Source organism: Podarcis muralis, chromosome 12 (assembly GCF_964188315.1).
Source record: "Podarcis muralis chromosome 12, rPodMur119.hap1.1, whole genome shotgun sequence".
Lineage (NCBI taxonomy): Eukaryota > Metazoa > Chordata > Lepidosauria > Squamata > Lacertidae > Podarcis > Podarcis muralis.
In genome coordinates this window covers 1,961,510-1,972,180 of record NC_135666.1, presented here as the reverse complement: position 1 = coordinate 1,972,180, position 10,671 = coordinate 1,961,510, and the positions used below count along the sequence as shown (strand labels likewise).

The following is a 10,671-nucleotide window of genomic DNA, read 5'->3' as shown; positions in this document are numbered from 1 at the left end:
ACAAGATGACATCCGTTCCTCATACAGAGGTTGGACCAGCAGTTGGACCTTAACCCAGCCTGACTGCTGAGAGAGTGTCTCCGCCACACCTGAGGCAGCGCGATATTTTAGTAGGGCCAGGAGGACATGCTGGGTAGCAGAGCTGGGCACCACATTCAGTTGAAGCCCAAATCCTTTCCCCTGTATTTTATAATTAAGGTTTTATTCAGACTTTTCATATTACATTTCATTGAATAGCAAACTGATCTAAAGAAGAGAAGGAAAGGTGCAAAGTCTTCTTTGACACGTAGATCTTAACTCTTATCCCACGCAGAAGGGGGTGGGGCCTCCCAGCTCTCACCTGGGAGATTCTCTTTCTTCTCCCAGCTTCCCACCTTGGAAGATCCTTACGTCCCTGCCTCTCACACAGGGTCCTTCACCAGCCAGCCATCAGCCCAAATCCTGAGCCAGTTCAGAGGGATCTGGCCTTGGGTCAAGCTGGGTCGAGACAGCCCCAGATCAGGTCGGGCCACTCGCTGCAATCCAGAACTGTCAGGTGTCCAAACTGGGCAACTTCCAGCAAATATTAAAAACATAATAAAACATTAAACATTTAAAAAACAACCTTCCCTATACAGGATTGCCCTCAGATGGCTGGGGGTCAGGTAACTCCATACCCTCCAACATTTCTCCAGTGAAAATAGGGACGTCGTAAGGAAAAGTGAGACATTCTGGGATCAAATCAGAAACTGAGATGGCTTCTCTAAATCAGGGATGTCCCTGGAAAATAAGGACACTTGGAGGGTCTGTTTTCCAAGCAAGCAAGTCATAAATTTCATAAATGACACATCTTGTTCCCATATCGGCCTGCAGTACAAGAAAGGAACACGCCCATTAATTTAATACATTTCAGTTACAGAAACAGCACATCATTTTACTTAACAATATCTATTTTAACAAAAGTGGCTGCAAGTTAGCAAAGCCAAAAAAGGAGGAAGCTGCGGTCTATTTGAGCAATCAATCTGTGGTATGTTTTGAAATTACAGTATATTATTGAATAAGACAGAAAGCAGAAGGGATTGTACACACAGAGAGAGAGCAAGCTTGTTCTCTGAATGCCGATCCTTATCTAGCTAACAGCAGAAATATTAGCAGATTTGGGTGGGTAGCAGGAACCCCCAGGTTTGAAGAAGCACAACACGTACACACCCTGCCACCTTTCAGGAAAAAATATTTCCCTGGTGGAGACTGTAACCAGCCCAAAGCCCAGCGGCCCAGAAATGCTGAGTCGCTGCTGGGGAAGAAATGGAAAAGTGGGTGGGAAGAGGAATGGAATGGAGTGTCCTGGGAAAGGATGCCGAGTGGGAAGATCTCAGGTGGGCGTCTAAGAGAGTTCAGCTAAACGGGGACACATGGGGTCTGCAACTCATCTCCTCTACCAAGTCTTAAACCTTTTGCGTTCAGGTGTCCTTTGACCAGCTACAATTGGTTCAACAATCATTCCTGGACCAGGGAAGCCTTGCCACGGTGGTTCATGCACTGAGGACTTCAGGACTGAGTTACTGCCATGCGCTCTATGTGGAGCTTCCCCCGTGTCTGATCCAGAAGCTGTAGCAAGTGTGGGATGCTGCAGCACAATTGCTGGCCACAGTGAGACCTTGTCTGCATAGGAAGTCGGGGCTCAGAGTTCTGGTTACCCGTCTGAGTTCAAGCCCTTAATCTGAGCCTGTGGGGAGGGATCTCTTTCTCCTCCTCTGGGCAGCCTGTCCATCTTCGAGAGTTAATATAGGATGGATATGATAGGAAGTGATGTTTCCACCATAAGGGGAAGGAAGAGAGCTGCTGTCCTCCCTCGCAGGGGTGGCTGTGGACTGGCTCGAGAAAACTGCCAGCCTCGGGGGCAAGGGAGGATGAGTTTGGAGCCCCTCCCTCCTGGGAGAAGCATGCGACCAGTGGGCGGAGCCTCTGCACACACCTGGGGGGCCCTCCTCCCTCCCTTCAGAATCCCAACTGCCACCTGCAACCTGAGCTGTGGGGGGTGGGGGTGTCCAGCTTATTCAAATCTGCTCAGAAACGGTTAGTGTTTAAAAAAAAGTATATGGTGGTAAATGTTTTGGAAGATTTACCAAAAATGATATGGGGGGGGGGATAGGAAACAGTTAGTGGAGAGGGAGGACCCCTACGAAGAGAGGTTGTGGGGAGCATCAGTGTAGGGGGGGGGCAGAACAAGAGTCCCAGGTTCATCATCTACTCAAAAGAACCTAAGGAGACCCCGCTGGATCAGGCCAATGACCCGCCTAATCCAGCATCCTCTTTGCCCAGGGCCCAACTAGATGCCCCAAAAGGAAACTGCCAAGCAGGATTTGCACCCAGAGCCCTTTCCTCCTCCTCCTCCTCCTCCATGAATTTGTCCATCCCTCTTTTAAAGCCATCCAGGTTGGTGGCCATGGCTGCTTCCTGTGGCAGGGAGTTCCACAGTTAAACTCTGTGCTGCATGAATAAGTCCCATCTTTTATCTGACCCGAATCTTCCAACTTCAGCTTCACTGCATGTCCACAAGTTCTAGTGTTTTGAGAGAGGCATAATTTCATAAACTTCTAGTATGTCGCCTCAAACTCGCCTTTCCTCTAGACTCAAAGTGCTGCAACTCTCAGGGGAGTCGCTCCACTCGCTCAGTCATTTTGGATGCCCTTTTCCAAACCTTTTCAAATTCTACAATATCCTTCTTGGATATTGTACAATTTGAAAATATCCAGAACTGTACGCAGTACAGTGGTACCTCCGGTTAAGAACTTAATTCGTTCTTGAGGTCTGTTCTTAACCTGAAACTGCTCTTAACCTGAAGCACCACTTTAGCTAATGGGACATCCCGCTGCTGCTGCGCTGCTGGAGCACGATTTCTGTTCTCATCCTGAAGCAAAGTTCTTAACCTGAGGTACTATTTCTGGGTTAGCGGAGTCTGTAACCTGAAGCGTATGTAACCTGAAGCGTATGTAACCTGAGGTACCACTGTACTTCAAATTGAGTTACACCATGGATTTGTGCCCCTCAGTTTTCTGGATCTCAAGCGCTAACAATCACTTCCTGAAAATGAATCCCAAACCATTGTTGTTGTCTAAAAGTCTGGCTGCCAAGAGAGCATATTTGTAAGATTCAGTAGTCCTGCCTCCTGGGGGTTTGGTTCCTCCCCTGCTAGAAATTTCCCCTTAGGGCTTCAAGTATGGTGCCTTCACACTTATATTCCCAGTTGGTCAGACAGTATTCAGTGCTGCATTGCAGGACAGAGTTCAAGGAGTCTGCAAGAGCTTTCCATTAGGACACACTCCCCATATAGGAAAAAGAATATACCGTATTTTTCCATGTATAAGACTATATTTTTTCCTAATTTTTTGAAGTTAAAAATAAGGGGTCGTCTTATACACGGATAGTGCATTTTCTTAATTCTGAGTCCCAAACAATAGGGGGCATCTTACCCACAGGGGCATCTTATACACAGAAAAATACGGTACCTCATCTTGGATGTTTCATCCTCTGGCCAACTGTCTTCTGCCACCCTAACGCCTCACCATCTCTTCATCCAACCATAAGTGGAAACACTTACTCAACCCAATTTAGTTTTGCTGTACAAGGAAAGGCCTCCTTGTACCTCATCCAGAGTCGTTTTTCACTTTAGCAGGCAGTGCTAGGCTCCTCGTAAACTGGTCCTTACCCACTTTGTGCCTTGACTAATGCCTTGTGCCAGGGGTTTTCAGCCGGTGTGTCATGGCACCCTGGGGTGCCTTGAATGATGGTCAGGGGTGCCGCTGGCAACCCTGGCCTCTGTCCCTCTTTCCTTCCCTCCCTCCTCTGATGCCCTCTTGTGTCTCTGCCTCCCAAAGGCTTGTGTGGCTGTTATTTGCAGCAGCCCTGGCTACAAGCTCCCCAGTTGAATGGGGCCTCTGGGGCTGGCCAGGGGGGCTGATTGCCAGGAGTTGAGGCAGCTTCAGAGTAAGCAAGCAAGTGGGCAAGGGAGTCCAGATGGCCAGTCCATCAGCCCTTGCTGTTGGGACTGGACAGACAAGTCCCAGGCCCCTGTGGGGCAGAGTGAGGAGGCACCTCTCTATGGGGCACAGGGGCTGGAGAGACCAGCGGCTGCCCAGAGGACTCCCAAGAAGAGGGGAGAGGAGGCTTAGGAAACACTCCACAAAGGAGGGTGTTTGAAAATGGGTGAGGGGCTGCCGGCTCTGCAGGCAAGGGGTGGCATGACTGGGCTCCTGAGCCCCACAGGGGGGCCACAGAAAGAAGGTTGGTCAAGGGAGCCGTGGACTCAAAAAGGTTGAAAACCTCTGCATTGTGCAATTTCGATGCAGCTCTCTCCAGGACTTTTGCCTGAAGCCTGAAGATGACTGCCTTCTATGCCGAGGAGATTATCTACAACCTGATTCCCAAAGAGGAGAAAAAACCTGTCAAGACGGTCAGGTATGGGGGCAAACTAGCAAACATTAATTTTTAAAAAAACAAAAAACAACAAAAACACCCCTCGGGAAATAGTACAGAGGGGCTCTCATCGCACTCCAAATCATTTTAAAGGAAATTAATTTGGTGGGTTGGATCCAGCCGTAGTCAGTCGAACGTAGGCATTAGTGAGATCAATGGGGCAAGCTAGTCTTGTTGACTGTAGTGGGAGCTCTTTGCTTTATTTATTTACCTTTAGTTATTTATTTAAAGTCACTTCAGCCCCAAATGGCTCCCACTACCACCCCACCCCACCCCCCAGCACCTGCCACCTGAGGCAGCTGCCCCACTTTGCCTGATGGCCAGACAATGACTCTTGAAATATAAATGGTGTCCTTGGGGGCGAGAGTACATAGCTTCCTTTTGAGTTCTAAGTGCTTCTTTCTGCTACCTCTTGAATGAAAGGTTTATGTCGACCTTTAAGCCAACTGTGATACGCGAAATCCAAGAGAGGAAGACGGCGCCCTCCAAAACCATGGGGATCCCCAAGCTCTACATCCCCACTCCGAGAGAGTTTCTTCGGAAGCATGCCAACGAACCCAAGCTCTTAAAGCGTACGTTTTAGCAGAACCATGGGGTCGGGGTGAAGTTCTCTGGAAGCACGAATCTCCGGAGCCATTTAAATCTTCTGTGCTGTGGGTCTCTCCCAATCCTCTTGGAAAGCATTTGAGAGAGGACCACCGTCTCTGGGAGGGAAAGATGTCACAGCCACCACTTTGCATGCTCTGTACATTGCGGGGAGTTGCACTAGTTGACCCTTTGTGTCCCTTCCAACTTTTCAGCTGTATGATTCTAGGATTCTGCATCTGGTCTGAGAGAACAAGCTGGACACTGGACCAGACCAGGCCTACCTAGAAAAGTTCTGCTTTCTTCTGGGGCTGCAAGTGAACCCAGTGTGCAACTGTGCTGTTGTTGTTTATTTCTGTATACCTTGTTTTTTCCCTGGTGGGACAAAAAATTGTGGGTGCCCTGCCCCTTCATGGGGAATGTTGTGAGGCCTGGAGCACCCACAACCCCACACACTCGGTACTTACGTTGGGAGCAGAGGAATGGTGGGAGGAACCAGGTAGGGAACCACCAAGGGAAGAAGGCTCAGAGCCCAGGGAGGGGTGGTGGGGCAACAATGAGTGGGAAGAAGGAGACGAGGGAGAAGACTGGGAAGAGGAGGTATCGGAAGCTGGAGAGGCAACAGGGCTTAGTGAGTGGGGAGAGTCTGTGGCAGAGAGGAGCCCAGACTCAGAGGCAGAAGCTAAAGCAGGAGAGGAGGGAGGCCAAGAGGCAGAGATGGGTCTGGATGGTGAAGAGTCATGGGTGTCTCCCCCTCCTGCTGTGATCAGCTCACCTCATCCTGCTTTTGCTACTAAGGAGTTAACTCCAACTTGCTCAGTGTGATTTACTGCTGGCTCGCTCCTGTCAGCCAAACTGTAACTCTGGGAAGGGAATAAGGATCTCTCAACAACTCTCAGCACCCACAATTCTTTGGAGGAACCATTCATGGAGGAGAGATCTATGGGTGGCTCCGAGCCAGGGTGGCTCTGCTCTGCCCTCCACAGTTGGAGGCAGCGATGCTTCTGAATCCCAGTTGCCAGAAACCTCAGGAGGGGAGAGGGCCTGCGTGCCAGAGGGTCCCCAAGGCAGTTCTTTGCTGATAAAACAGTTGCGAATGTGTGGCTTTTCCATAACAATGCAGGAAGAAGGAACCAAGGCATGAAGAAGCCGCCAGGGCTGAATGTGCCCGAGAGGAACGACCACCCCATCATGGGCATCCGAAGCAAGAAGGATTACATCTCCTCAAACGTCGCCGAGGCCATCATGGCCGTGGCCAAGAAGCCCCTCCGGGCATGTGTGGACGTGCGGAAGGGAGACAAGTTCCTCCTGGATGATTCGGGGCTCATTCAAAGATACCTCCACAAAAAGGTATGGTTCAGAGGAGCGCAGGAAGCTGCTTTTTCTGGATCTGACTCTTGGGCCATTTGGCCCAGTGTTGTCTACACTGGCTTGCAGCAAAGGCTCTCCAGGATTTTCAGATTTGGGTTCTCTCTCAGCCCTCCTTGGAGATGCCCTTCTCTAGGCACCTTTAAAAATCCCAGATGCTTTGGTTAAAATAATATTTAAAATGTGTTGCTAAGGTTCAAGAGGCCTTACATAGGCTCATTAAAGACGCTAACCCAAGAGGGCCTTCTCAGTAGTGGCTCCGTCCCTGTGGAACATCCTCCCACCACATGTCAAGGAAATAAACAACTATCTGACTTTTAGAAGATATCTGAAGGCAGCCCTGTTTAGGGAAGTTTTTAATATTTAATGTTTTATTGTGTTTTTAATATCCTGTTGGAAGCTGCCCAGAGTCGCTGGGGAGACCCAGCCAGATGGGTGGAGTATAAGTAATACTTTTTTGTTGTTATTATTATTAAATGGTTTTCTTTTATTCGCATTTTGCTCATGATCTGATTCATTGGGCAAATAATTGATTAATACATACATACATATATACATTCACAGTACCAAAACTAAAGTATTGGCCGCTTTGTTTATTCCTACAGTGAACATTTTCTCGGTCAATTTCTTGTCATGCTTTGTGGGCTTGGGGGAGGAGATTAGGGGGTGTTCAGGCGTTTTCTGCAATGCATCGTTTGGGACATCCAAGTGTGTTTTCCTTGCAGGATTTTGGTGTGACACCAAAATACATTAAGAAGCGGATAATGGACGCCAAGAAGGCTCAGGAGGAGAGCGATGCTTACCTCCAGCAAGCCCTCATGCAGAAAGGCCTGACAAGACTCTCCAAGGCAGAGAAGGAGAAAATCATGGAGGTACACAGGGGTGACGCAGATCAGACAGGACAGGGGGGAAATAAGTTGGCTCAGAAAAGGAGCACCAAAATTATCATGGGGCTGGAGAGGCTCCCCTGTGAGGAATGGTTGCAGCGTTTGGGGCTTTCTAGTTAAGAGAAAAGGTGAGGAAGAGGCAACATGATAAAAGTTTTTCAAGTTATGCCCCCTGACACCAGGCGGACCCCTATGCTGTCCTCTTTTTGGTGCCTGCTAAATACATTCTTGTTTAGACAAGCTACCCAGATGTTTAGAAAGTTGATGCCGGTCTTAATCTGTTTTCAGTATATCGTTATGTAAAATTAAATCATCGTACTTAATTTTTCTTAGTGATAATTTTATTATTTTGTCTCTTTTGAAAACGGCTTTGAGGGCTGTTCTTGTTTTTACAATCAAGCAGTGCATGTGTTTTATGAAATAAATACATTCATTTTATCCATGTTTAAATTTCTTTCTGCACTGCTGGCTGCAAAGGCACATCAAGCACATTTTGGCATCCTCCTGCCGCCGCACACTTCATAAGTGTGCTTAGAGTTTGCTTTTCCCTTCCTTCTCTCAGGGCCTGAAGAAAAACTGGGAGGAGATCAACCACGAATACCAAAGTCTTTCCGTTTTCCTCGATTCGATTCCGAAGAGACTTCGCAAAGAGAAGATGGAGGTGGAGATGATGCAGCTGGAGCACTACATCAAATTACTCGAGAAACACGACATTGTGTATATTTCAAGTGTATAGGGGTACCATCAGAGATATTGGGCATGATCCAGGCTCAGTCAAGCACCTTCAAGGCCCATCATTGGTAACAGGGTGGGAACGAAGGCATAGCTCACCGTTCTCCCTCTGAAATCAATGAAGCCACACAGGTCCTCCGCTGTGGATGGAATCTGCCCGTCGTGTAACAAGTTGTTTTTAACAAATTATTTTAATAGTTGCTTTTAGCCAACATGTAAGTTTGGAATGTTACAGCTTTGACAAAGGTGCAAAATGAAATCTTGTTTTATTTTGAAATAAATGTCCACACCAGTTTCATTCATCACCTGTGTACTTATTTATGTACAGAATTGCAGAGTTGAAGGAGACCCACAGCATCATCTAGTCCAGCCCCCGCAATGCAGGGACCACAGCTAAGCGAATGCTGCTCTCCCACACGCATTGTCCAAAGCGGTGCACAATAAATAAGACCTCAAAATATAAATGGAAAAGCAAAATTCTTTAAAACCCAAAGCCCAGGCTTAACCCACCTCTCCCTGACGAGCAAAATCAGATTTACGAGCTTTTCTGTTTGATGCATATCGGTGGGGAAGTTTCTGGTGCCTTTATTGCACACAAAATGCTGGACTCCGTACATTTATTCGCAAAGACTTGTCGTTGCAAGTACATTGCCTGATCCAGAGTCTTCCTCTGCCGCACACAGTCACTGCAGATTCCTCGACTAACATTCCCACTTTAGTGCCGTGAAATATACTCGGAGTCGAGAGTGGATTTCATGCTCTTTATTCAGCTCATAGTGGTGAGGAGGAATGGAAGTTCCCCCAGAATGTCTGCTTTATATACATTATTTACACAATGGGCCCCACGTGATTGGCTAATTCCGGGATTCGCCTGTAGGCCAATCAGGTTGCGGATTCACTTCCACCTGGAGCTGGATTGGGTGGCTCCTGTGGACCGATCAGACTGCTGAATTCTGAATCCTATTGTTCTAGGACCAATCAGACTGCTGCATTCTGAATCTTATTGTTCTTTGGGGGGTTTTGGCCAAAAGGAAAGCAAAGGAAACGAAAAGCTTTTTCCAGATTTTCACTTTTTGAAATATGGCAACCCTACTCCATCAGCTGACAACTGCCGCTACGCCACTGGGTGGAGGAACTCCCCTATGAAGAACGGTTGCAGCCTTTGGGACTTTTTAGCACCGGGAACACAAGTGCCCCCCGACACCCCCTTGCCACTTGGAAGCTCCCTTCCGTCTCCCACCCATCGCAGCTCCGTTACTGAGCTTGGCGCATGTCAATGATATGCCTTTGCTGCTTCTCGTGATTAGAGAGACTGCATGGCGAGGGCACACGGCACTGTTTAAGATATAGGTCAAACCCTGAACCATCCCTGGCATCTTGGCCATGCCATGTGACCAAATCTTCTGTGCTGTTCATGAATGCATCCTGCATGAAGAAAGCAGGCAGGTAATTTTCTGGTACACCAAACACAGAAAACTGCTGATTCAACCAGGTTGAATTTGGCTGATGCAAACCCAGCAGACACACCGATGGTGACAGGTTACCAGGTAGATGGTACTGCTGAAGCCTTTCCTGACACAACGCTGTACAGATGCATTCTAGGCAAGTTGAATTTCATTGCTAGATGCTCAAGACCTGACATAGCTGTAAGCACTAACCTGCTTAGCAGACATGCTAACAATCCTACTGTTCAGGATTGGAAAGCTCTGATGCACATAGCCCGCTATTTGAAAGGGACTTTGCACTACAGGCTGAGGTTCACCAGTCAGAAGACCGGAGGTCTTGAAATCTTTGCAGATGCTAGTTTGGGAAGTGACACCACAGATGGTACAAGCACTTCTGGAGTATACTACATGTACAACCACTGTCTGTCTGTTTGACTGGCTGTGCAAAAAGTAGATGACAGTAAGCCTAAATTCCTGTGAAGCAGAACTCAATGCCCTGTCATTTTCACTCAGGGATTGTGAATGCTTGATGCAACTGTTTCAGGACTTCAAGGTTTCTGTGAAATGTCCTGTACAGGTGTATCAAGACAATAGGTCCTGTTTGGCTTTGCTGAACTAAGAGAGTTGCAAGCACAGGCACATCAGGGCAGGAGAAGCCCAAGGTCCTTCTCAATCTGGGAAGGGCTGCTTCATGTTCCCGAGTCGCCTGTCTCAGGGCTCTCTGTGTCCTTCCATGACTGCGGAACAAAAGATGACCCTTCTCTTCCCCAGACACTTCAGTCCTGCTGTGAAATTGCCTCCTCATATCAACTTTTAGGAAACCTTAATGCAGTTAGGTCCTCAGAACGTTACCGACGAAAGAAGAATGGCAGATGAAATTGATGGACTATGCAGAATTAGATAAATTAACAGCAAGGATTCGAAACCTGCGGGACCAGAGATTCTTAGAAGACTGGAGTAGAAGAAGAAGAAGAGTTTGGATTTGATATCCCGCCTTTCACTCCCTTTAAGTGGCCCAAGTGGCCCAAGTGTGACTCCTCTGCATGTGGAGGAGCAGAGACGCGAACCCGGTTCCCCAGATTACGAGTCCACCGCTCTTAACCACTACACCACACTGGCTCTCTGGAGTAAATATACGAACTATTTGAAAAGTAACTGTAATGAACAGATTACGCTAGCAGGACTGCAAGAAGTTTTGT

General features: G+C 47.9%; 1 protein-coding gene across 1 annotated transcript; it reads left to right on the top strand.

Annotated features, from left to right (window-relative positions):
• Nucleotides 1-4,305: 4,305 nt before the first annotated feature.
• LOC114607322 (enkurin-like) lies at nt 4,306-8,297 on the top strand. Its single transcript, XM_028750430.2, has 5 exons — nt 4,306-4,437; nt 4,879-5,027; nt 6,164-6,390; nt 7,134-7,280; nt 7,858-8,297. Exons 1-5 carry the CDS (start codon nt 4,361-4,363, stop codon nt 8,029-8,031), a joined length of 774 nt encoding a protein of 257 aa, XP_028606263.2. The 5' UTR covers nt 4,306-4,360; the 3' UTR covers nt 8,032-8,297.
• Nucleotides 8,298-10,671: the final 2,374 nt, after the last annotated feature.

What these genes read in the sequence shown, in the direction of transcription:
- LOC114607322 (XM_028750430.2), top strand. Translation starts at nt 4,361, where the DNA reads ATGACTGCCTTCTATGCCGAGGAGATTATCTACAACCTGATTCCCAAA. An exon ending in AAACCTGTCAAGACGGTCAG is followed by an intron (nt 4,438 to 4,878) that starts GTATGGGGGCAA and finishes CTTGAATGAAAG; the next exon opens with GTTTATGTCGACCTTTAAGC. An exon ending in CGAACCCAAGCTCTTAAAGC is followed by an intron (nt 5,028 to 6,163) that starts GTACGTTTTAGC and finishes ATAACAATGCAG; the next exon opens with GAAGAAGGAACCAAGGCATG.